The sequence below is a fragment of the Camelus dromedarius genome, chromosome 8 (genome assembly GCF_036321535.1).
Source record: "Camelus dromedarius isolate mCamDro1 chromosome 8, mCamDro1.pat, whole genome shotgun sequence".
NCBI classification, from domain to species: domain Eukaryota; kingdom Metazoa; phylum Chordata; class Mammalia; order Artiodactyla; family Camelidae; genus Camelus; species Camelus dromedarius.
In genome coordinates, this window is record NC_087443.1 from 57,823,092 (window position 1) to 57,850,462 (window position 27,371).

The window sequence follows — 27,371 nt, forward strand, 5'->3', positions numbered from 1 at the left end:
CAGTAATACTGTCTTTTCAGTCAACCAATAACCTCCTCAGCAAATCCATGGCATCATCCTTGACTGTCCTGTGGCGTGTGAAACTGCTGGCCATTCCCTCTTACATTAAGCTCTCAGGTCTTCTTCTGCCCCCTTCCAGTGCCCCTGCCCCTACGCTGTGGGCATCCCCAAGGCCTGGTTCTCAGACACCTGTGATTTCCCCAGCCATTCCCGTCCTCAGAGAAGTCATCTACCCACGGTTTCAGTGATTACATCACAGAGGGTGAATCACCACGTGCAACGTCCAGCTCTGACTTCTTCCTCAGGCTCTGGTCCAAACTCTGATCTGGTTTCTAAGATTTCAATACTCCAGTTCTTCCCCACGCTGTGTTCCTCTTTGTCACCACAACTCTGCATCTTTGCTCATGGAGTCTCCCCAACCAGGAATGTTCTTCCTGCTTCTCTTTGCCAACCTCAACCCCTCTACTCCTTTAAGTTTAGTTCAAATTCAAACATCTTCCTAAGTCTCTTCCATTAACTCAGAGAAAAACTGAGCTTTTCCTCTTCTGACTGTCCACAACATTTACTGTCTATGCTATATGCTTCTGTACTTTATTTAATTATTCATATTTTTACACTTAGTCTCTTCAACTGATCTGTAAACTCCTGTGGGGGTGAGGGTTAGAGGAGGAGGTATCCTTCCCTGGGTACCTCCAATAACTGGTACAGTGCTAAGTACAAACACTAGTTAATAAACACTTATTGAACTGCATTCAAAGGGGATATGGGATCTATGTCCTGGTATAATTATGATTTATGATGATAATGACAGCAGCTTCTGTTTATTTAGCATTTACTGTGTGTCAAGCTCTGATGCACTATTCTAAGTACTTGCACATCGATAAACTCACCTAATCCTCATAATGTACCATGTAAGTACATTATCTGGTTTTACTGATGAGGAAACTGCAGCCTAGAGAGAATAAGTAATTTATACAAGGTTACACAGGTAGTAGAGCCACGTAAGGGAAGGTATCTAATAATTCTCCTTACAGCACCTACAAAATTGTGTTTGAATCACTTGCTTATATGATGTTTTCTGAAACTGAGTTCCTGAAGGCAGGCACAAGTCTTACTCATCTTGTCCAGTGTCTCACCAGGGACATAGTCTGCACTTAGGGCAGAACAGTTCTTCATTGTGTGTAGGATGGTCCTACACACTCAAGACATTTAGGGTTCCTGGTGCCTGCCTCCTAAAAGCAAGTAGTCCCCTGCACCGTCATTGTGACCACCAAAAGATACCATCCCCCATCTCCAAGTGCTGGGGCCGCACTCACCAGGCCTCAGAAAGCCTGCGCCTCCAGAGCCCACTACCTACCAAACCAGCACATCGCCAGTCCCTGCGGCCATGATTCAAACCAGGTGACTCCCCAGCCCAGCCTCTGCCATCTGGACCACGGATGGGCACCTAATCAATGAGTGGTTAATTCCTATGATGAGGCCTAACTAAAAAATTCAGGCTGAGTCAATTATACTCACTCTCCTGGGATCTGAATTAAGAACTCTAAGGCAGATCAGACAGGACAGAGGCAGAAGCAGCAGGAATGCCCCAGAGAGTGCTGGGACAGCTATGATTTTGAGTAATCTAGTGAAGAAGGAGTAGAAACTATGAGTAAGTGGAAGGTGTCAGTCAGAGGAGACCAAAGCAGAAGCCCAGAGGAAAGGAAAAACATCATGAGGAAGATGGCCTGTGAGAGAAGGATACAGAGAAACATAATAGCTGGTCCACAGGGTACCTGACATCAGTTCACTTGTCCTAGAACAACAGCCCCATCCCTCCTCAGGGTCTCAAGGTCATCTCTGTCCAACCAGAACACAGCACAAGGTTTGTTACTCAGTAAATCTGTTAGATAAAAATACACGAATGGCTCACATTTCTCATAACAATGAAATCAGAATAAAAGCTGCACAAAGGGCTTTGAAACCAGTAAAGCATATAAATTAAAGGGTACCGCTACTACTTCTGCTGATACTGAAAGGCTACATTTGTTCTGCTGGCCATTTGCTACTGTCCAGTTAATTCCTAGGAGCAGGCCCCTGGTTTCTAGGTGTCTGCTATACTCATGGCTTGCAATCAGCTCATGAAATTATTCAGGACAAAAAGCTCAGTGCCTTTCACTGACTGGCAGATATTTTATTCCAGGAGTTTGAATACAGACTATTGCTACAGAGATATCATATTCATTTATTTGCAATGAAAAGGAACCTTCACTGTCAAAGTCCTAACACTTTGAACTATCTGGGTAACACTGGTACAAGTTTCAAATCTGTGCAGGTTTTTATCTTGGGAGAAAAACAAAAGATTTTCTTGGATTCTGCTGCTCCACTGAGGTTACTGTCCAAACTTTTAAGGAACTGCTTTCACAGTTGGCCCTTCATATCTATGGATTCTGCATCTGCAGATTCAACTGAGGATCAAAAATATTTTCTAAAAATTCCAGCAAGTCTCAAAAAGCAAAACTTGAATTTGCTGCACTGGCAACTATTTATACAGCATTTACATTGTATTTACAACTATTTATACTGTATTAGGTATTATAAGTACTCAAGATGATTTAAAGTATATGGGAGGATGTGTGTAGGCTACATGCAAATACCATGCTGTTTTATATAAGGGGGTTCAGCACCCGCAAATTTGGGCATCTGTGAGGGTGTGGGGGGGTGCTGGTATTGGAACCAACCCCCCCCCATGACCACAAATACCAAGAGACGACTGTATACCCCTCACTACCACTTCCCTGCTAAACGTCCTGTAATGTTTTGTGCCTCTGGTGCTCCTATTCCTCAGCTCATGGACCAAATGCAAAGGTCTTTCCTTAGAACACATCCTCCTCTCTTATATCTCTGCTGCATGTAACTCAGCTGCACTCATTCACTGGAAACCCCTTCTCTGGCTCCCCAAACACAACACTTTTCTGCTCTTCTAAGTTCATTTATTTGAAATGAACTTATAACTGCACTTCTGGCTTCAACTATGGTGCTGCAGCAAAAGCACAGATCTGGGTATCAAGAGACCCAGCTTCTATTCCTGATCTAAGGATTGACCAATTACCTTGGACACACGGTTTAATTTCTGTGAACTCTGTCTCTTTGTTTATAAAGTGAATGGATTTAGGTATTTTTCATACCGTGACACACATTTTACACTGTGGCTCAGTATATACATACACATATTTACACAGTACATTGTGTCATGTATATATTTGTAGGTACACACACTCACAGACAAGTATTATATGCTTATTTTTACTCCATGAGATATACTTGAAATTTTCTAATCACTTCTATTTTATTTTTCAAAACATGCTAGTTACAACCCACTAAATAGACTTTAAAACCCAATCATGAGTGGTTACTCACTATATATTAAATACTAGACTTGTTGAAGTGTCAAGTTCCTTCTAGTAATAGTATAAGAGGATTCTGTGTTGTAGCCTTCCAACCTTGAACCATTAGTCTTAACTCTCGCCTGAATTCAAGTTTCCTATTTCTCTCTGTAAGAGTTCTTCATTTAGATATTTTCATACCACATAAATTAACCTAGTTAATGTGGAATTTGAAGCACCAGGTCCCCTTGGATCATAACTATTTATGTTATTAGTAAGTGTAAAACCCTAGTGCTGACTTTTGGCCTAGTAATGGTAGTGTAGCTTACATTGGACTAACTTCCCTACTGATAACTATTAGCAACTCTGGACACAGTACTTTTAAAAAGTAACTATGTGAAGGCATTGGAAAGCAACCAAAAGCAGCCAGAAACTGGAGGGGATGTGACTGGAAACATGGGAAGAAAACAAGGTTAAGATCCCTATCTGATCCCTGTCCCCCCACCCCCACCCCAAGGCAATCCCTAGTCTTTCAGCATGTAGGGGAATAAAGCAGAAACTGAAAGCCAACAAGTGGCAATATTTTGGGGCTACAGAATCAAACGTTCAGGACTCTGGCTCTGAAGTGGCTAGACATGAAGGGAGAAATCCTGAAAAAGAGGAGGCCACAGAGAAGGCAGCCCCAAAAGCTGTGTAGAAATTCCCTTCAAATCCTTGAACTGTGCACACAGGTGATGAGATTCCAAGGAACCTAGCAGGAAGCAACAACAGTTGGAGGCTAGAGAGCTGGGCAGATATTCCAAATGTATAGGGCTGGGAAGACAGAGTTAGAAATTTGAGTCCCCCCAAGTTAGAAGGTTCAATAAACAGGTCCTGTTTGGAAACCACTTGGAAGAGCCTTACCTTAGGAGTAAGGCCCTCCTCCCAGGAAGAGAAGCCACACCCTAGGTCTAAGGGCAAAACCATAACAGACCTGCCCTAAGCTTGAGGCCTTCATAGGGGAATGAACTGATAAGGCAGAAGAGAGGAAGGAAAATTCCTGACAGAACAACTTTGTTTCTAGCCTGGGAGATGGGCTAGGAGCAAGCCCTGAACAGTGCTTTGTTTCTCAGATGGAGTAGGTGGAAGGTGGGGAAGAATGGGAGAGAGGAAGGGATGGGGCATTACACTTGGATAATTACACCTGCAAACACAGGGTCCGAGGGCAGATGTCCAATGGGGGGGGGGTGTCAATCTGGATCTCAGGAAGGAGGGGACCATGCAGTGACAGTGGTGGGGTGGGGGTTGGGGGTACTTGCAAGGGTGAAGGGAGATGGATAGATAAAAGATAAAGAAATCATAACTTATGAGCACCTATGTTCCAGACATGTGATTAAGTGTTTGGTTTATATTATCTCACTGTGATTCAGGTATTATTATCGTCATTTTACCAATAAGGAATCCAAAGCTCAGAAAAGTAATTCATGTGAAGTTACACTATTAGTAAATGGTGGAGCTGAGATGTGAACTCAAGGCAGAAGACCAACTCTGAAGCTTGTTGCTTTTCTATAATTACATGCTGTGACTGAGTAGCTTTCAAGAAGGGCAGTGGCACATGTGCTACAAAACAGCTAGCAAAGAATGTTAGAAAGCAAAAAGACCTCTGGGACAGACTAGACTTTGTTATAGGTCAAGGAGGATTTAGAGGTATAAAAAAAGGTGTCAATATGAATACACTATCAAAAGTTAAGTCCTCATATAGTATCACCTCACACCAGATCGAGATGGTTATCATCAAAAAGTCTACAAATATACAAATGGCCAATAGGCACATGAAAAAATGCTCAGTATCGCTAATTATCAGAGAAATGCAAATCAAAACTACAATGAGGTATCATCTCACACCAGTCAGAATGGCCATCATTCAAAAGTCCACAAACAATAAATGCTGGAGAGGCTGTGGAGAAAAGGGAACCCTCCTACACTGTTGGTCGGAATGTAGTTTGGTGCAGCCATTATGGAAAACAGTATGGAGATTCCTCAAAAAACTAAAAATAGAGCTACCATATAATCCAGCAATTCCACTCCTGGGCATATATTCAGAGGTAATTCTAATTCAAAAAGATACATGCACCCCAATGTTCATAGCAGCACTATTCACAATAGCCAAGACATGGAAACAACCTAAATGTCCACTGACAGATGACTGGATAAAGATGTGGTATATTTATACAAGAATACTACTCAGCCATAAAAAAGAATAAAATAAAGCCATTTGCAGCAACATGGATGGACCTGGAGACTGTCATTCTAAGTGAAGTTAAGTCAGAAAGAGAAAGAAAAATCCCATATGATATCACTTATATGTGGAATCTAAAAAAAAAAAAGGCAAAAGAATTTATTTACAAAACAGAAACAGACTCATAGACATAGAAAACAAACTTACGGTTACCGGGTAGGGGAAGGGGTGGGAAGGGGTAAACTGGGAGTTTAAGATTTTCAGATACTAACTAATATATATATATAAAATAGATAAACAACAAGTTTATACTGTATAGCGCAGGGAACTATATTCAATACCTTGTAGTAACTTATGGTGAAAAAGAATATGAAAATGAATATATATACATTCATGTATGACTGAAGCATTATGCTGTACACCAGAAATTGACACACTGTAAACTGATTATACTTCAATAAAAAAATATATATACAAAAAAAAGTCTACAAATAATAAATGTTGGAGAGGGTGTGGAGAAAAGAGAACCCTTCTATACTGTTGGTGGGAATGTAAATTGGTGCAGCCACTATGGAAAACAGTACGGCAGTTTCTTAAAAAACTAAAAATAGAGCTACATATGATCCAGCAATCCCACTCCTGGGCATATATCCAGAAAAGATGAAAACTCTGATTTGAAAAGATACATGCACCCCAGTGTTCACAGCAGCACTATTTACAATAGCCAAGGCATAGAAACAACCAGTGTCCATCAACAGATGACTGGATAAAGAAGATGTGCTATATACATACAATTGAATATTACTCAGCCATTAAAAAGAATGAAATAATGCCATTTGCAGCAATAAGGATGAACCTAATGAATATCATACAAAGAGAAGTCAGACAGAAAATAACAAATATTATATCACCTATGTGGATCTAAAAAATAATATAAATTAATCTATATACAAAACAGAAACAGACTCAGACCTAGAAAATAAATTTAAGATTACCAAAGGGGTGGGGGGAGGGAGAAATTAGGCATATGGGATTAACAGATACAAACTACTATACATAAATTAGACAGGCAACAAGGATTTACTGTATAGCATGGGGAAATATAGTCAACATCTTGTAAAACCTATGAGGGAAAAAAACATATATATAACTGAATCACTTTGCTGTACACCTGAAACTGACACAATATTGTATACCAAATATACTTCAATTTTAAAAAAGTTAAGTCCTTAAATATAAAGAGAATTGCAAAAATGGAACTGGTATAAGGTGGAACTGAGCAGGTTTCAGAGAGCTCATAGGGCATATTACAACACTCCAGAGAAAAGGGTTTGACTCCTATTAAGTCAAACATAATAAACAGAGTTAGGAGGCTTAATACAATAAGGAACTAAAGATAGGAAACAAAGTTCATCTAAGGAACAGCTGTGGGGGAAGGGAAAAGGGATTATATAAAAACTAACTTAAGGAATCACAGGATCAGACTTTTCTGAGCTGGAAAGAATTAAGAAGTCATCCAATCTCCATCATTTCAGAGCAAAAATGCACCTAGGGAAAAATAGCTAGCTGCTAAAGACCTCAAACTTTCAACCTCTCAACTAAAGCTGGGCTTGGTTTCATTTTTACCTTTATGAATGCAGGAAGAGAGCCTGCTTTGTCCAAAACAGTGCCCTGAAAATTCAGGTTAAGTCAAGCCTGTGTTGGAAGACCACTAGACAAACCACTGGCAGTTCCAGGATCACACCAGGGCTTGTCTTTTCAGTGGCTCCCACCACAAATTTAACCAGTGGGTCTATTCTGAAGGAGACCTGGACAAGAAAGCTAGAAAGCTTCTACTTGGGAGAAAGCTGCGAGATGGATTTTCCAGATCGTTCACATTTTCTGACTCTAACCCTTATCCTCTCGCCATAACCTGGACTCCCCCAAATTGGCAGAGCCAGAAAGTCTGCTTGACATGAGGATAACATATATTAAAAAAAAAAAAAAGGTTTTGGCAGGAAGTCCAGTAATTACAAAAACAACAAAATAAAATAAACAGTTTGCTCCCCGGACCTGGAGAAGAGATGACAAAGTGGCAAGAAAGAAACTCTACAGGATAAAGGACTCTTAATATCCCCATTTTACAGGTATCTTAGTTAAAACTCAGTGAGATGAAGTCATTTGAATTCCTAACATGTACAAAGTACAATGAAGAATATAAAAAATCTCATTTCCACAGGAGTTTTAGTGCTCACCATTCACTTCAGATTCCTGAATGTCAAGTAATGGATAATCTATAAAACAAAATAAGTCTTCTTTTCCCCTGATGTCTAAAGGATAGGGACCGAAAGAAAAAACACGCCAGGAAAATAAATTTTCACTTGGAGCCCTGCTAATGAACTTGCCATCCCTATAAGACAAACAAAAGTTATTAAAGTAAAAATGGAAAGATACTTGGGATTAGAGACATATGACAGACCAAGAAAGGTCAAGGAAAGGTCCCACGAGAACAGTCTGATTTTGAAAGACATCTCACAAATTTACAGCCTTATGCATGCACTGTTCTGTAAAGTGCTACCGAGGGGAATTAAATCTCTAAGGCTGTTCTAACTCAAGATACTATGAATAAGAACTTTGGGGGCCAGGTTCCTTAAGCACGCAAAGGTTCCTAGTACCTGGTAGAACCACCCTTTTTATCTATTCCAGGCCATATCCTTCTAAGGCTGGCTGAGTCCGTACCTTGGGCTCTTGTCCTGTTTTGCATGAACTCTGAGCGTCTCAGGGTGCTGGGTGCTGTGCGGCGGAGGAAGTTATTCCTTTTCCAAATCTCTGGGTCATTTAACTTTCTCTCTTCCTCTAAATCCCAGCTATCCTTCTGTAATGAAGTGCCCCAAGGAATGCCACAGTGATGTTCTCCTTGGCCCCCTGTAGTCCACTGATTCCGCAGACCATCTGGGAGGACCCCTCTGCTCCCATGTGCCGTCGTTTCTGGTGTACTAATTCCATTACACTCTGAAGTCTTCATTGGGTGCAGAGAATCTGTTCCTCTGTAATTCTGAAATTTATACTCACAGGTTGCAAATAGAGTATCACAGCTTCTATTTTCTGTATCAAAATTACTCTGATCCACGGCATGAGTCTTTGCTTTGAGATCAAGTTTATCATTTTGATAAACATTCTTGTCCCCATCATTGTATTTGACACATTCCTTACCTTCACTGACACCATTTAAATCTGGGAAGTCCACAGACTGACCATTAGTACAATGCTCAGGAACATTATATAATTTGTTGAAGTCTCTATAATGAAAATCAACTTCTTTACAAGCCTCAAGATTATAATCAAAATTCCTGCGATTTATGTGCCGGTTTTGAGGTTGACCAAAATTCCCCACAGATTCATCCAAACCCCTGTAGCCAGTCCACTGTCCAGTTTCTTTACAGTCCTCAGGATTATGATTCAGATTCCTATGATTTACGCAGCCATTCTTCTCCCCATATCCTCCAGCTTTCCAGGTTTCATCTGGGCTTCCTGTAAACCAATCATCCTCAGTCACAGGGCTCAGATTCCCATAATCTCTATTTTCTGAATTCTTAGGACCATCACAGCTTGGAGTCACACTTCCATGCGACACACAGTCCTTTCTACTTTCCTCTGTTTCCTCATTGTCCATATAGCTCGGTTCACTCTGCTCAAAATCCCAGTATCCACAATGCCTTTTTCTGTAGGGCCAATTCTGCCCTGTAGTCTGGTATCTGGAATCCAAGTCATCATCTCTGTAAAGTCTATCAAGCGCTGTAAGGTCCCTTTTCTGTAGACTCCTGCAGTCTTCATACTCCCAGATGGAGCTCCAGTGCCCTTTCTTCTCCGATTCTCTTTCTTTTTTAAACTTGTGGCTTTCACACATATTCACTGTGCTTAAAGACACACGTTTCACTGCTCCCTTCCATGGGCCTGGGCTGGGCTGAAATGTGAACAGGTGCAGTGTAGCCTGAGGCTGTACCTGTCCCTCCTAAAATGTCTCCCAAAGCACTTTAAACATTCTTCTTGCTACTCCGGTTGGAGCAGAGAGAGATGTGGAGTTATTTCGACCTCAGGATCCAATCAGTGAGCTGCTCTGTCTTTCGCCACAGAGCCCAGAAGATAATTAGTAACTAGCGTTCGTGTGATTGGAGTTGGCAGCTTTGTTTGGTGTTTCCCTCAAGCTGGTCAAACTGGTTTGGCTGCTTTATGTGCTAAAGGTAGAAGCATTCTGCTGCTCTAAAGGTTTTGCAGAAAAAGCGGAGTGAAAGAGAAACAGCCCCCTTTAAAAGCCCAAGGCAAGATCATATATCAGTCTCACGGGCTTCTTTAATCCTTCAATAATCAATCAGAGGTATGAATAAATGCTTTCACATGCAGCTCAAACTAGACCTCCACTGCCCCCGTGCCTGTCCTCCAACTTTCTACTCCTTAGACACCTGAAACTCTCCGGGACTCCCTTCCCTTTAAGTTAGAGACAGGACTCTTCCGCCTCTGAGAGCTTTGCTTTTACAGGGTTCAGGTTACCAGTTAGGGTGTACTCAAATCACAAGCTGTTTAACTTCCTGTCGCAGACACTTTGGCTGTCCCCCTCAAGGAAGAAAAAGTACGTCTTTTATTCTGATCTGATGTATGGGTAATTTTATAGCGTAAAAACTCTTCCCCAGAGGAATACAGTTATGTATGCTGTCCCATTTTTCTTGACACTTGTTATGCCAGAGAAGCATCAAAACCATTCCTCTCCTAAGTTTCTTTTCCATCTAATTCATTCAGCGTATTTAGGAACTGGAGAATGAGGTTAGAAATAAAAAATGTGGGTATAAAAATATCATTTTGAATTCATCAAACATTAGATAGATATCTATTTTATGTGAAGCACTGTGGAAGAGAAGAAGACGACATTAGTCCCTGCCTCTTAAGGTACAAGAGCAACACACTATAAAGTTAAGACTGGACCTGACAAGTGCTGTAACAAACACAAATTGTGACGGCAGCAACCAAAGCCCCTGGTGGGGCAACTGGTGGTTTCATAGAAGTGGTGGCATCTGAGCTGTGCCCTGCATAAGCAGGATTTCCAAAGACTGTCTACACATGGAGAACTAGGAAGTAGGGAACAGTCTGAAGGATACAATATGCAGGAAAAGTGATAGATCAGGCTGGAGGGCAAGGTTGGACCAGGTCCCAAGGGATAATGAAGAGTCACTGAAGGTTTCTGAGTAGGGGAGTGACATGCTAAGAGAGTCTTTAGTAAGGCTACTCTCTTGGCTATCTGCTCATCTATCAAGAGTCCTTGAACTTTTATCTAATCCCTATTTGTGAAATAATACTAAAAACTCTGAGATCAGGGTTACAGGCTTTGTCAATAATTAGATGTTTACTCTCGGGTAAGCCACTTACTCTCTCTGGGACTCAGTTGGACCATCTATGAAACGAGGCAGCTGGCCCCAATGACATCCCTGATTCCTTCAGTTTCAAAAATCCAAATTCATGCTATTTTCCTCATAACTTCTTTTTCCTTTCCTCAAATATATAATGTGCTATTATGCAACTTTTGGATACTTTACTAGGTTACTGAACAAACCTCTAGATTGTCAAATCTTCTGATTTTCACACAAAGTTTGTCATTTGTTCTGCTGCAGTAGCAGGAACAGTCCCAGTGGTGTCCATGTTGCCAGTGTTTGGCTCAAGATAAGCATTAGAAAGTTGATGTACGTTTTGTTGGACCTTCACTAACCTATAAGAAGGGTGTATTGTCTTTATTTTACCACTAATAAAGACAATCTCTGAGAGTATGAAAACCTGTCCAAGAGCCCATACACCAGCACAGAGCAGGGCCATGATGTGAACCCAAATCAGCAGCAAAACCTGAATTCCCCTCAAACCAAGTAAATAAACAAGAAAATCCTATCATGGTCTAATTCAGGGGTGGACCACTGCGGAGGCAGGTGTGCACACAGCATCCCTTCCCCCTCCCTCGCCATCCCTCTCTGTCTCCAGTCCTGGTCTCCTTCCACCTGCCACCCTCACCGCCCAGCCACGGCGAGCACACCCACCAGCACAGAAGCAGACTCTCTGGTACTAGCTGACTCAGAAATCTAAAACCTACTGCCTAAACCCAATAAAGATTGTGATTTGGCTCACAAAACAACAGGATGGCAACATCATTTGGGAGGACAGCTTTCACCATGAATGACAGAGTGTGAGATAAGGAATCAGGACAGCTAGCTTCTAGAAGTTCAACGTCTGTTAATAACCAGTGTGCAGCCATGTTTAACTTCTCTGGCTGTCAGTTTTCTTATGTGTAAAATGAACAAGTTATCAGTTTCTCTTCTAGTTTAAACCTAATATTCTTTGATCTTACTTATTTCTAAGTAAGGTTTAAAAGTAAGGATTTATCCTTCCCTACCTGTTATGGAAAGCAAAATTTCCTTCAGCAACTTTGATATCAAGTGTTTGATAAAGGTAGCATGATAAGAAACACACATCTAGTAAATTAACCAAGAAAAGAAACAAAAGAGGATAAATTATAGGTAAGGATACTAGCTATAAAATGATCCAGTAGAACAGGTTACATAAAGGTAAAAAGAAATGATCTTTGGATAAGTGGAGAGTGAATGGCTGGTTTTAATATGGGGCTCCCACTCCCACCTCACCCCCTTTCTCTTTTTCTAAGCTCTACAGCCCTTAAGGTTTACATAAAGATGTAAAATTCCTCAGCTTTACCTCATTACTATGACCCAGAACTAATCAAAAGCTGTGATTTTTCATGTGATAAATCGATGTGCATAGAAATGTGGCCCAACAGTAAGAGGAGAATAACTTTTCTATTTTTCCCAGTCCTAGTCCTACTGGTGAAATGCAGCCTTGTAGATCATTATCCCTCTCAGCTGCTCTCCCTTTCGTTTGATAGAACAGTCACATTCCACAGGCTCTTTTCAAAAGCCCCAAGCGGCACTCTGCCATGATGTTACCTGTGACTAGAGGGTGGGCGACCAGCTACAATGACTTACCTGTGGATAGAAATTCTGCTGTAACTAACGCAAGAGGTGAAAGTGGGTGAGAGGAAAGGGAGAGAGAGCAGAGGCAAGGTCACGGAAGACAAGGGAAGAGATATAGTTTAAAAAAAAAAAAAACACCTAGCAAGACCAGGTAATTACCTAAGCCTCTGTTAATGTGTCTTTAACTGCTCATGTGCTTCCTACAGTCTGATGATCAACTCCTCACTTTCTAAGACTCAGCCCCAATGACGATCTCTCATTCCCACAGTTCTTGCTGTTTTCCAGAGCACAATGCAAATATCCCTCTCATCTTACCTGCTATTTTATCATACTTGTTTATCTCTGTCTATTACACTGAAAGCCCCTGGAGGGCAAGGACCATGTCCAATCTCCAGCACAGCTCTGTATGTGGGGCACACAGGAGGTACTCCCATGTTTAATGAATTGATCGTGGTTGTGTTTATTGGGCACATGCTAGATGCCACGCAGAGAGCAGGACAGCTTAGAGGTTAAGAGCTGTGTTAGCCCTGGGTCTGAATCCTGACTTTGACACTTACTAGCTGTATAGTCTTGGGCAAGTTACTTAAGCTCTCTAAGCCTGTTTTTCATCTTTTCACTACTAAATCCACCATCTTACCTGCACCTGTACTGGGATGCTCTGCCTTCCCTCCAGTTAAAATGGAGGAACTGTCTCTGCTCTGATAACAGGCCAATCTCTTGGTTGGTTCACTGGATCCCATTCCTTGCTGATCCCTCAGACTCTGCTCCAGCAGTTAGGCCCTCTTGCTCTTGCCTTTTCAATGTACCCACTCTAACAATCAATCCCATCAGCCAATGAACATGTGGCAATGTTTCCCATATTACAAAACTTCTGTTGGCCCCTCAGTCTGATGCCCCCTCCAGCTACTACCCCATTTCTTTGCTTTCCTTTATAGCATAACTTTTGCTTTGAAAGACTTTTGAGCAAGCCAAATACTCAACACCTCTATTTCCTTACCTCCCACTGGATCTTTCATCCACTCTAATAAGGCTTTTATCCGTTCCTCATCACTTCACTAAACCTGCTCTTGACAAGGTCACTAAATCCAACAGTCACTTCTGAGACTTCATCAGACTTGGCCTCTCAGCAGCTTTTTGACACACTCCCCTTCCCTTCCTTAAAGTTCTTCCTTCACTTGGCTGGCTGCTCCTTCTCCTGTGCTAGTTCACCTCCCTTGTCTTCCACATTCCTAAACCTTGGCGTGCCCCAGGGCTTCTCCTAAGGATCCAATTACCTAGCACACAGTAGGAATTAAAGGAATTTCTTGACTAGGAATGCAGTTTCCACTCTTAGTGTTGCTTCCTCTCTGCCTCAGGGTTACCCTATCATTATGGTTAAAGTTACTCATGGGTTATCAATATAGCTACAGCAATCTGGCTGTGTGGGAGGGTCTGGAAATGAGGGAGAAGACCGACACCCAAGATTTAAAGGTAAATAAGTTCCCTAGTAAAGAAAGAGACTAAGCACTAATGAAAAGGCCGACTGATGGGGACAGGGGAGGGGCAGAAACAGAGAGGAAAGAGGGGAGAGGAGGGCACTGTAGAAGGAAATGAAGACTGGAATATAGAGAAATAAGAGGTGTTTGGGGGCAGGGGATCAGATGTACTTTGAAGGATGTAAATGCTTAAAATGGGTCAGGTCTGTAAGAAGCATCTGAGATGTTGTAGAGTTTAAACTTACGAGGAACTTAAAGGGTTATGAGTTAGGTGAGGGTTCAAATAGAGAAACCGGAACTGTGAGCAGCTTGGGGATGTTATTAGCATGAATGGGTCAATATTTTGGAAATTGTAACTCCATGAAAGCTATCAGTCAAAAGTATATCTGTGAGGAAGAATGAAATATTTAAAAATATGTATATCAAGACATTCATACATGCTCTTAAATCCACAAATACACGTAATTTGGCACAAAGTTTTCAACAGAGGAGAGTACTGAAAAATGTTATTGTTGGCATAAACTGTTTTGGAAATAGGCTGGCAAGAGTCTGTTGGGATCCCTCTACCTTGACCACCTGTAGGTCTGAGTTTTTCAAGTGGTGCTTCCTACCACCCACTCTCAGAGATCAAGCAGCCCCTCCTTAAGTCGAAACACACTGGCATTACAGTGTAGCAAGGTGGAGAAGTACATAAAGCTGTGAGTGAAACTCACCTGAATCTGAATCCCATCTGTGAGACTTCGGGCAAACCTCGGTTTTCTCATGTCAGATGTGGGCAATTTGGGAAAAGTGTATAAAAGCACCTACCACACTGTGTGACAAATAAAGTCTCAATTGCTGTCACCATCCTACTCTTTCAGTTCCTTTCTTCCAGAGAGCTCACAGTGAGGCTTACTCCCCAGGCCTCTTCTCTTTTTCTCTATCTATACTTTTTAAAAAAAGTAATCTCATTTAATGTCATGGCTTTAGATTATGTCTATGTGCTGTCAAAATTTATTTGTCCCGAATTTATGTCTCCAGGCCTAATTCCTCTGAACTCTGGGTCTGTATACCAAATTGTGCAGTTGACTTCTGCCCCGTCCCACCTCCACCACCAACCAGCACACCCTGCAGTCTCCACCATTAATTGAGAAATTACTGGCAACTCCAGTCCTTCCAGATGCTCAATCTCAGGGTCATCCCTGACTTTTCATTCTCTTACCCTCACACCCAATCCACCAGCAAGTCTACTGGCTCCAACTCAAAATAAACCTAGAACTGAGCACTCTTCCTCATCTCCGCTCTACCATCCCAGTGCAAGCTACCACCAACTCTTGTCTGGGTCACTGCAGGGGTCTCCTATCTGGTCTCTCTGCCTCTGACCTTGTGTCTCAACACCCTAGCCAGAGCGACTCTGTAAAGCTCTATGTCGGATCATATCGCTCCCCTGCTCAGAACCTTCCTGGGTCTTACTCCAAATGATGGGCTACAAAGCCCACGCCTTTGCTCTAAGCTGAACTGGCCTCCTTGTTATTCCTCAAACACCAGGCACACTCTTATAGTTGCTGTCCTGACTCCCAAAATGGCTTGGCTGGCTCCCTACAATCAGTCATTCAGATCTTCACTCAAATGTCTCTTTTCAATGAGGTCTTCCCTAATTCCGCCCACAGGTTCTTTTGCCTTCTAATACATATTCATACTTTTACTTATTGTTTGTCTCCCCCCATGGGGGCAGAGATTGCTGCTGTAACTCCAGAACACTAACTAGAATATAGTAGAAGCTCCATAGTATGTACTGAATAAATGACTGCCCCAGCGTTTTTTGTCTTTGAGGTCTTGCTATACATCTGGTAAAGTGAACAGTAGGAGTCAGCACACTTTGGTAGTCAGCGGTGGCAAGAAAGTTTGTGGCTGAGGGGTCCCATGCTAGCAGGAAACAGGTCCTTTCATTCAGCACTGCAAAGCCTGGGTGAAATCTGATTATTGAAGTTCCTGGAGCTATTCCAATTTCTCCATCCTTTTGCCTGGAGCTGAGGATGAGGAAATGTTCATAAAACCATACTATAAACTGCAAAGAATAGTGATTCACAGGCTAATTATTACTAAGTTATTCCTAGCTACATTTCTTTTTTTTTTTTTTTAATGGAGGTACTAGGGATTAAACTTCGTGCATGCTAAGCATGTGCTCTACCACTGAGCTATACCCTCCCCACTACATTTCTTGACATATTAAACCATCTATCCTAAAAGGAAAACTAGTCTGTCCTGAATCAACATAGACTCTTAATGGCTTCTGACTATGGTTGCTGTTTTAAACCAAGATAAAATCCATTACAAGCAACTAAGCTAATTTTTACTGAGCCAACACCCTGAACCAGATGTTACACAAGCTGAGGATACTGACTTTTTTCTTAGGTACTGACAAACTAGAAAGAAATATCATTATTTCTTTTACATGAACTTTTATATCTCGAAAGACCACAAAATGTTTTAACTTTTTAACTCCATTATCCTTTACTAGTTCAAGAAAGACTTTTTATATCTGAGTAATTACAAGGAGTCTTCAAAATAACAAATTGCTTCTGTATGTAGAAAAAGTATACTTTCAATTTAAAAAAATATGCCTGGAATATTATGTATCAATTTAGTATAAAGATGTTATTGTTCCATATCAGTCATTCTCCAGCTGGTTATAGTTTATATTCTCCATTAGGTTATAATGGCTCTCTCTAGTGGGCCTCAGATCTCACCCAGTATCTTGCTGAAAATGTTACTTTCCTGGAAAACATATTCTGATTTAATGTGCAAGAGTCATTTAAAACTGAAATTAAAAATTACCCTGAGAGGGGAGAAAAGTGAAGAAATAACTAAAATAGTTTCATATTAAAAAATAATTAACCTGGGAGACTCTGGTCCTCTTGACATGACCAAGGGGAGAAGTTGAGGAGTGAGGTTTCTGATGTGGAAGAGGCTGACTCTCTCTACAGTTTACCATCCACTGCACTGATTTAGAACAACAGGGCCTTGGCCCACACCGAAAGTAACTATGGCAGTAAGACACATAGTGTGATTAAATACAGAGGCTAATATCAGTATGATCACTAGAGTTTCAAAGAAACACAAATATGAATATACTACAACTACATCCTTTTTGTTAATCAGTGTATAGCCAGCGCCTAGCTCACAGCATATGCTCAAGAAACATTTGCTGAGTAAAGAAATGAATGCACAACCCTGACTGTCAGATTCACCATGTGAACCTCTCCTAGAGGTAGAAAAGGACTATGATATGCTAAAATGAAATCCTCTCAGGGCTACAGGATGTAGTCCTAATCAGGACTTCTAAAAGTAACAATGTACTGGGAAATCTGAAAGTCTATGGACTAACTCTGACTATTTTTATTGGTTCAGAAGTCAACCTATTTATCAGATTTGAAGGTAATGTTTTAGATATGGACTTTAACTTATTAATTAACAACTCATTTGACCAGAAGCTCCTGGAGGGCAGACAGCACATCTACGTTTATATACCCTGCCCTTAACATAGCTCATAGTTAAAAAGTCAACCAACATTTGCTGGATGAATGAGTGACTGACCTGAATACCATCCTGAAGCCTGCAAAATGACATTTCATTCCCCAATACACTATACTCATAAATGCCTCCTAGTATTCTACCCTGAATCTACATAATTCCAAATTTAAAACTCCTAATTCTCAGACAAAGCCAAATACTGGCTTAGCTAAAACTTCTAATATTGGGCATCTATTTCCAATAATTAAAATTTTGGTTATTTAGACCAAGCCTCTCACAGAAAGAAAGCTAAAAAAGTTAGAGGAATTATTTCAAAAATCTTAAAACTATCAATACAATGACAATGGTAGAGTTACAGGCCAAAACCAAAAGGAAAACTAGAATCCAGAAAGGTTAATAACCACAGAAGCTACACTGCCCTGGGACATCTGCCAGTTTCAGAAAACTCAACTTTCGTTTCAATGGCCCTCTGGGAAAAAGAGGTCAAAAAATCAAAGCCCAAGGCAAGGTAAGGAGACTAAAAAGAGACCTTTTCTATAATAAGCTAAGATTCCAAAGGACTCCTGATAGTGAATCAGAATTGGACTAACCCTCTTGCAAAATTAGCTGGGATTCTAATATCTTTATCGTCTAAGGTACTTTAAGCCTTGAAATTAGTTTAAGGTGGAGCTGGACTGAGAATGACTATTGTTTCCATGTGGGAACTCCTTCTCAGCATTTCTTGGGAAATGTGTATGTCTTTCTGAATCCTAAGAACCGAGAAATCAGGAAAAAAGGGGAAGATACTGTAATTCTCCTGTGAGAAAGCTTAACAATAAATGTAGGGACGTTACTGGTTTGAAAGTATCCACCAATGTCAATTTGAAAGCAAGAGCACAAAATACTGACACACAGAGCAAAAGATTACGGTTGACCGGGAAACGAGAGTACATAGGACAGAGTGATCAGGATCTAATCAGTATTGTTTGTGACTGTTGCTATGCTGTGAGTGTGTTTATAAAGAGCAGGTGTTCATGGCCCTGTGTGCAGCTAACAGTGAGTCATTCTTACAAATAAAATAAATAAATAAGCTTAGTTGCCTGGTGTATTTTATACAAATCTTGTAAGTGATGGCCCAGGAAATACTAAATTTTAGAAGCAAAGTAAGTCCCTAAATTGGCAATTTTGACACATGATTTTGTGTACTGTTAAATCTTGCTCAGAGAGGCTTAAGTTCCACTATTTTAATAGTATCAGAAAATGTTTACTCAGTATTTTCTAGTGTTTATATTTGCTACAGTTTATAATTCTTTATAAATGTGTTAACAGAAGAAATGCAGAGATGTAAATATTAATATTGAATCATGTTGTACATCTGAAATTAAAATAATGTATATTAATAATCTCGATAAAAATTTTTTTCTTTAAAAAAAATTTTAGTGGGGAGGTAATTAGATTTATTTATTTATTTTTAATAGAGGTACTGAGGTTAAAATTTTTTTAAAGATGTGAATATTGTCTAAAATTTCAATTAGCAAAACAAGATTGATTTCAATGGCAATGTCAAAATTGGAGTAAGTATCCAAAATATTTTCATTGTTAAAAAAGAAAATGAGTTTATGCAAAGCAACATGCACCCTAATGGCCCCACCTGAAGATGCTCTTGGATACACTCTTAGCAATTCAAACAACATCAATGCAAAAGGGAAACATTTTTCTGTCTGGAATACTAGTCACAAAACAAAGATCAATACCATAGACATTGTATGGGACTGAATTCGAGGGGTAAAGCATGGTGCTCAAACTGATTAATTTTTGCTTCTTTCAAGGAACTGCTTATATTGTTGGATATACTTTTTATGAAGACAGAAAACGACGACCTGAAGAAGCATTGTCGGTGATTACAAGGAATAAGTAATTTCATCATATTAGCAATTGATATAAACAATACAGCCACTGAAAAGCAATCAACTCAACATCAACACAGCTAATGCTGCATTTGGTAGATTCAAATAAAGTCTTCCTGATTAAAGACTCCACCTACCTACTGTAGATCTTTCACAATATCAAATTTTTAGAATTAAAAAACCTAACATAGTAAGATCATAGTAAGAACACCAGCTGAATCATTAAATTGGTCCTGAAAAAGGTCAGTTGAATGAAAAAGAATACCAATCCTTCACTCCATGCATCCCTTTAAAAACACTGCACAGTGTATATAAGCACAGAAGACATAACATTCCTGTGGGACACTACTAATTCGAAAACGTATCATTATTGAGAAATTCCTACTACCTGGAATTTGGGAGACTTTTGTTCTGCCACCTGTATACCTAATGCAAAAATAGTTTACAAATATATCTCAAAACTTGTAGGTATGAAAGGTGATGAAGAACCTGGGGCTTGCTATGGCTTTAGGGATGTAGTGCTGAGTCAACGTTCCCTCCAGATTCCTTTTCAGGCACTCTGAAATCATCCAGGTACCTGGCATTCCCCCAGGAGTTCAGGCACTCATATTAAAGGAACACCCTTTAGAGGACAAGTCCAAGTGCTTATGCTTGTGCTTTAGCTTGACGGCAAGTGTTGCTGCTGCCCCGTTCAGCACAGACGACCCAGGGCCCAGCAGCCTGGGCTGGCTCTAATTTACCACCCTGCACTTGCTCCAGGACCCCCTCCCAGAGTCACACCTCTGAGTCTGGAGTTCCCGCAGAACTGTGCCCAGTTGTACAGCAACCCCAGAGCATATTTTAGATAGAGGTTTCCCTCTCTTTCCATAATGCCACCTGCTTTCCATCTTTCAGAAAATTACTCAATTTCTGAGCTTCTAACAATACTTTTGGGAATTTTTTTTCCATTTATTTTTAGAGATACAAAGGACAAGGGGAGGCAGGTATGTATACTTGGTCTGCTATCTTGATCCAGTCTTGCTGGGCCAGCATTCTCCTGCTTTTATTTACTGGGATCCTGCAATTCCTCGATGCACAGAGTGCTTTTTATTACCGACTTTCCTGAGGTCATGTAGGGTCAGAGCTCTCAGGCGTGCATAACAAAGGGCATGCATGAGTGCTCCCTGCGGGCCCTAGAACAACTGCTGCTGTCTCACGCTCTTCCTCTTCCTACTTCACACATTATTTCTCCTGGTAGTCTGGTGAATACGAGTAAAGTCTACAGAGGCTGGCCACCCCCAAGTTAAGGGACAACGTTTGAATTTCTGAATGTGCAAGGTGGGAAACGGTAAACCACAGTAGTCAAAGACATGAGCTCAAGTCCCCGCTCCCTTGACAAGTTATTTAATCCCTATAAATCTTGGTTTCCTCATCTCTAAAGTAGGCATATGAATTATCCTGGTACCTTCAAGGTGGCTGTGAAGATTCTTTGTGACAAATGCTTATTAATACATTAATAAATGTTTGTTATTATTATTATTATTGAAATCTAGTTCCTGGACCACAAAGATAAAAGATGCAGTTTTCTCATGAGTATAAGCCTGGAAGTCTTTAGTCCTTAGCAGAGCCTGGTTAAAGAAAGTTACAGTCCATCAAAGATGGTAACATATCCCTTAAAAACCTAGGTAGGCTGTTACTTGCTTGTGGGTGTCAAGAAACAAGTATATATTATTTCCTCAGCACTTACCTCTAAGTTGCTGGAGTTCCATATTCAAACTCTCAATATTATTCTCATAGAATTCAAGATTCTCAAGGGTCTCTGCCCTTAGTGATTCTTCTTGCTTCTCCTCCAGCAGTAAGTTCAGCTCTTCTTGAGCCCTGCGACACATATCCAAGTCCTGTTCCATTTCCTGAATCCTCACCAAGACTAAGGGACATTGGGAAGTTTGGTCCAAAGTCTTTTCCATGCTCTCAGGGCTCTCCTTTTCTAGAGTCTCCCAGCCAGGACGGTTGCAGGCTAGGAGCTTAGGGGATACTGCATTCATTCTCTGCTGGCCCGAGGGAGGCAGGGGAGCTGGTCGGGAGGGTCGCATTGCCAAGGGTGGTTCTGGTCTCAGGTTCTGGTCCACTGGCAAATGGAGAGAAGTGGATGCTGGAGTACAGGGACGGGGTGGTGGTGGCCTTAGAACCTTTCTCCTCTCGGGTAGCTCCTGCTGGGTGATTAGCTTCGAGGAACCTCGGAAAATATCCTTCTCGGAATTAAAGTCCATGATTGAAAAATGGCGCAAAATTTTATCTGGTTCTGTGCCAGGCCCTGACAAGCTCTTCTCAAACTCCATCAGCTGTTGTGTCAACTTAGAGTCCAGGTCCATGCTGCCGTCTCCCTGTGAAAGTACCGCTGCTTCAACGGCGGGTGCCTTATCTTGCAGACCAGGCTTCACCTCTGACTTCTCTGATGCAGAGCAAAAGCTGGAAGCATCTTCTTTGGGTGTGCAGAGCTTTTTCACATACTTTGCCATGCCCTGGAGCTGAGGGCTCAGCTGGCTGGGTCTGACCACCCTGGCGGCTGAGAAGGAAGAGCTGTTGTGAAAAGGAGACACTGGCTTCTGAAGGGTTTTTGGCTGGGAGTATGTTCTTCTGGGAGGTAGGCTGGAGTAGTCTCTAGTCCTTGCTTCTAGAGGAAGAGGGTCAGAATACCGGTCAGGGCTTGGATGGCTCCCTCCTGCTGTGGAATAATACTGGTTTTTCTGCGATTTGGAGTGAAAAGGTACTTGAGGTTGGGAGGCAACACCATTGACTACTTCGTGTGAAGGATCTTTCAAGGAAGCATCTTTGGCAAGAGGCTGTTCATGCCCCGTGCACGTGTTTCCTGGGGGCCCTCCTGAGATGCCCTCCTCCCAGTGAGAGATTTTATCTACTTCATACTCAGGAATCAGATGCTCCAGGGGAGAAGTGGATGTTTCAGAAATAACACAGTCGGAATCCTCTGCTTTATTCTCGAGAGATTCATGTCTTTCCCCCTCCGCTACTAAGGCGTCCTCTGAACAATCCAAAGTGTCAGGGACCTTGACGAGGCTGCTTTCCTGTGGCAGATCCGCGGTTTCCTCTACCCTTGTTTCAGGACATAACTTTACAAACCGATAAGGAAAGATGCCTGTCCTACCCTTCAGTGACCCTTCTAGCCAGCCATCTTCCAGCGTCCCCAGGATTCGGATTTTATCGCCTACCTCGAAATCCAACTCATTCGGCTCCAGGGCCTGGAACTGGTAGAGGGCAATCCCGTAGGTGCCTGGCTGCTCGCCGTCCTCTTCTGGCTCTCTCTCCTCTTCTCCTGTAGGGGTATCCACTTCCCCGTTAGTCATGCAGTCATCACGGTTTCCAGAATTTACTGACTCAACCACAGTCCTCAGGGGCCCTAAAAGCTCTACAAAACCTTCGGGAAAAATGCCTCTTCGACCCTCTAACTCTCCTTCAAACCAGCCTGGTTCAGGAACTCCAATAATGGTAATCACATCCCCTTCTCTGAAGTCCAGCTCCTCGTCCAGCTGGGCAGAAAGCCCCATCAGCGCCCGGGCCTGTCCCATTGAATATTCAGGAATCTGGAGAAGGGCACTCTGTGAGTGCCACCGCCGGCTCCATGAGGAGAGGCAGAGCTCCCTGACACAGGAGGATGGGAAGAAGCCCCGGGCTCCCCAGCAGCTTCGGCCCTGCAGCCAGCCGGCCGTGGGAGTGCCATCGAGAATCACTAGGTCACCTAAGAAAGAGAAGAGAAGCAAAGATAATGACCTCAGTCATCACCCCATCAGGACGTTACTATAAGAGTGCAACTTGTCATCTTACACATCTATCAAATTCAAGGAGATATAAACCTAGAGTCTCAAGGGCATGAACGCTTTTTGACCAGTCAGTGACAACAGAGTGAACACCCCTATAAACCTGGGTTTTTCAAAATGTGGTCCATGGAACCCTGCGGGTGGATCCCTGGGATCCTTTCAGAGGATCTGTGAGGTCAAAACTATCATCATACCTTCTTCATATACTTCAGCAAAACAATGTATCGCAGCACACTGAATATAGAGCAAATAAAAGAATCTAGATTTCTTCTATTAAACCAAATATCAAAGAGATTTGCAAAAATGTAAACCTGTATTACTCTCCTCATTAAATTTTTTTTTGTTTAGGAAATTAGCTATTTTTCATAAAATGGGTTTTAAAAAATAAACTAATAATTTAAAGTTTTCTCAGTTTTAATAGTTAATATGGTAAATATCACTAGGCCCACATAAGCAAGAGCTCTTTAGGGTCACAATAACTTCCAATAATGTAAACGGATCCTAAGATCAAAAAGTTTGAAAGTGCTACTATAAACAATGTTTTTACAGTCTATGCCACTGGATTTGTTTATAAATGATAAACAATATTCATGTCCATTACAGACATTTGAATAGATGGATCTAATTTCTCACACTAAATTATATTCAATATCAAATAGGGAAGAAAGAAAGAAGTCTTCAGGAATGGGTTGGAGGTGCAGCATGTGGGCAACAAATTCTTTGTTTATCTTCTCCAGAGGCCTTCTTAAACTATCCTTAACCTGAAAATACATCATAATGAAATCTTAAAAGATGTTCTAGCAATCAGCACTTTTGCTTTTGAAAATAATCAATGCTTCCAATATTGGTGTTTCAGACTATCTTCACAAAATATAAGCTGAACAGTTAGCATCTGTCTTATAGTTGAAGAAAGTGAGGTAAGAAAAGGATGGGGGCACAGCGCTTGCTTCTGGAAAAAAACAAAACTAATATTCAGTCTTATAGGATCTGGTCCAGCTAAAAAAATTATTCTATGGTTTTTCAATAAATTGTTTTATAACAAACTTTTAATTATCTGATTATCAACTATTCATTTTGTGGATTATATTCTTTTTCAGATTCTTTTCCATTATAGGTTATTACAAGATACTGAATATAGTTCCTTGTGCTATACAGTAGGTCTTTGTTGTTTATCTATTTTATATATAGTAGTATGTATATGTTAATCCCAAACTCTTAATTTATCCCTCCCTCTGCCCCCACTTTCCTCTTTGGTAACCATAAGTTTGCTTTCTATGTCTTTGACCTATTTCTGTTTTGTAAATAAATTTGTTTGTATCATTTTTTTTAGGTCCACAAAAAATGATATCATATGATGTTTGTCTTTCTCTGTCTGACTTACTTCACTTAATATGATAATCTCCAGGTCCATCCATTTTGCTACAAGTGGCATTATTTCATTATTTTTTATGGCTGAGTAGTATTCCATTTTGTGTATATGTGTGTGTGTGTTTGTGTATTACATCTTCTTTATCCAGTCATCATCTGTCAATGGGCATTTACGTTGTTTCCACGTCTTGGCTATTGTAAATAGTGCTGCAATGAACACTGGGGTGCGTGTATCCTTTCAAATTACAGTTTTCTCTGGATATATGCCCAGGAGTGGGACTGCAGGATCATATGGTAATTCTATTTTTAGTTTTTAAAGGAATTTCCATTACTGTTTTCCACAGTGGCTGCACCAATTTATATTCCCACCAACAGTGTAGTAGGGTTCCTTTTTCTCCATGCCCCCTCCAGCATTTATTATTTGTATACTTTTTAATAAAGGTCATTCTGACCTGTGTAAGATGATACCTCACAGTAGTTTTGATTTGCATTTCTCTGATAATTAGTGATACTGAGCATCTTTTCTTGTGCCTGTTGGCTATCTGTGATCATTTGCTCTTTGCCACCACCTGAGTCCAACTCCCATCATCTCATTCTTTTAAACCTTGCCCCAGACATCTCTTCCAGTGTACTAAATGATGCATACCAAACTAAGATTATAAATGTACCAACTTTATCATCCCCCACCCCTGCTCAGACTTTCACCATGAGGCATGAAGTCTTCTTATTGCCAAAGGCATCTTCTCTAATAATCTTATTCTTACTCTGAGAAATATATAAAAAAATAAGTTTGCTTTGGATACTTTCTAAAGAGGTTCAGTTACCAAGCTACCAAAAGTCTACTCTTAAGTTTTCATCTCCGTGCAACCTAGCATTCACATCCAGTCACAATCTCCCCCGGCCTCACCTCAGCTATCCAATATTATCTCACCTATGAGACCCTATTCCACACAAAGGGACTTTCATTGTCTCCTATACAAGCCTCTCCATCTGAAACCTTAGCATGACCTAGTATCACATACATCCTGGCCATCTGTAGCCTACTAAAGTAATGATCACTTGTATCACCAATTTTGACACTCGTATTTTCACATACTACACAGCACTTAATGTAAGATTTTGCACTTAGTGGTTGGCACCCAAAACACTTTCACTGATTTCATACTGTTTTGCTTAGATGTTCTTGAAAAATAGGGTCTTGGTCCTATATTTCTATTTTCCTTTATGATTCAATATCCATTGGTCAGAGCTTAAGGTCTTGAGAATTACAAGTGATACAAGTGATTTTTTCCCCCATTAGTTCTAAGGCCATTCCATCAAGACCACAAAGGAACTCACTGGAGACATGGCTACTGTTCAGACACAATAGGCCTTTTGGTGAATAATAAGAATAAAAGCGTGCCATAACTCCCACTCTACTGGCTTCTAAATGAACTGGCTTTCTTAAAGCTGCAGAATTACAGTATTTTCTTGTTTTGCCAAATCTCCATGAAACTATTATAATAGGGCTTGTTTTCCTATTTTCAGCTGGGTGACTGTTTTGATAAGCTTTATTACCTGGCAGGCTATCATTCTGTTAGTTCTTTCTATATAACAAAGGTGACTTTTGGAAAATTTTTAGGCCCTGAAAACCACTTTAGAGGTAATTTTGTTGAACACTCTTATTTTATATTGAGTTTTTACATGAGTCTCCCATTTTCATCAGAAAGAGTATGCAGCTCTTCCCCTGGCATCCTAGGTGATTCTTTAGGAATGGAGGCTACTTAGTGGTCCATTCCCAGACTCTGGAAACAACAATATGAGGAACTCCCAGAATAGAGTGACCAGATTTTGAGAACAGAAAAATAGGAAGTGTGATGACCCTTAGGGTCAGCCTGAGCCTTTTGCTGGACATGGTAAATCCCAGCCATCACAGTGCTTGTTTCTTCCAGTTGGATTTTTTTTATTCGAGTAAGAAATGCATTAGAAATAAGATGATAAGAAAGAAAATTTCCTCCTTTCTTTTCTTCTAAGAATCTGATCAGAAGTAGTCTGACTGCAGTATTGGGTCCCTCACTGAATCCTTATGCCCAGGGGACTGTGCTCTATACAGACTGACTGTATACTTTACCCAGGTTTCCAAGTATCTGACCCTTAATTCTGACACCTACACACATGACACCGTAAACTTGTGACACGAGTGCTTTAACTGATAGATATCAATTATCAATTTATTTAAATAAATATAGCAATTTAGTTTTTATTGGTCTTTTTTGGGGGTGGGGAGGTAGCCTAGAAACATGAGGTTATAAGCAAGGGATAAGCATTCTGTGTTACGTAAGGCAATTATTGTTATTTCACTACTCACACTAATTTTTTTCTCTCCTCTTTCTGTTTTTTCCTTGTGATACTCTCATTTTTTTTGTTTTTCACTTCTCTTTCTTTTTTCCTTCCTGTCTTTATTTTTTTGGTATGGCATCTGCATTGTCTTTTAAGAGACAGACTTATTTTTGAGTATAAATATAACTCAAAATTCAGGGAACAGTCCAAAACAAATGGATCGCTTCAGGAAAAGGAGGGAGGGTGACATCTGCTGGTAGAATCACTGGTGGTTATAATTCCAGATAGAATCTACCTGGGAAAACGTACATATAGACAAGATATCACGTAATTATCAGGAAACAAGGTCCCCCACGCATATCTATGAACCCTAGGAATTCCATTTGAAGAATAAAAAATTAATAAATAATTTTTATG

At 40.8% G+C, this 27,371-nt stretch overlaps 1 protein-coding gene across 4 annotated transcripts in view; it reads right to left on the bottom strand.

Annotated features, from left to right (window-relative positions):
• DNMBP (dynamin binding protein) overlaps window positions 1-27,371 on the bottom strand; it is a 92,671-nt gene that overhangs the window by 30,930 nt on the left and 34,370 nt on the right. For 3 of the 4 annotated variants that reach the window (XM_031461584.2, XM_031461585.2, XM_064488327.1), the window contains one exon: window positions 21,182-23,188. In XM_031461584.2, the coding sequence (XP_031317444.2) occupies window positions 21,182-23,188 (2,007 nt within the window). Of the gene's footprint in view, window positions 1-8,301; window positions 10,136-21,181; window positions 23,189-27,371 lie in introns of those variants that run through there. The other variant, XM_031461588.2, reaches the window with a different exon arrangement.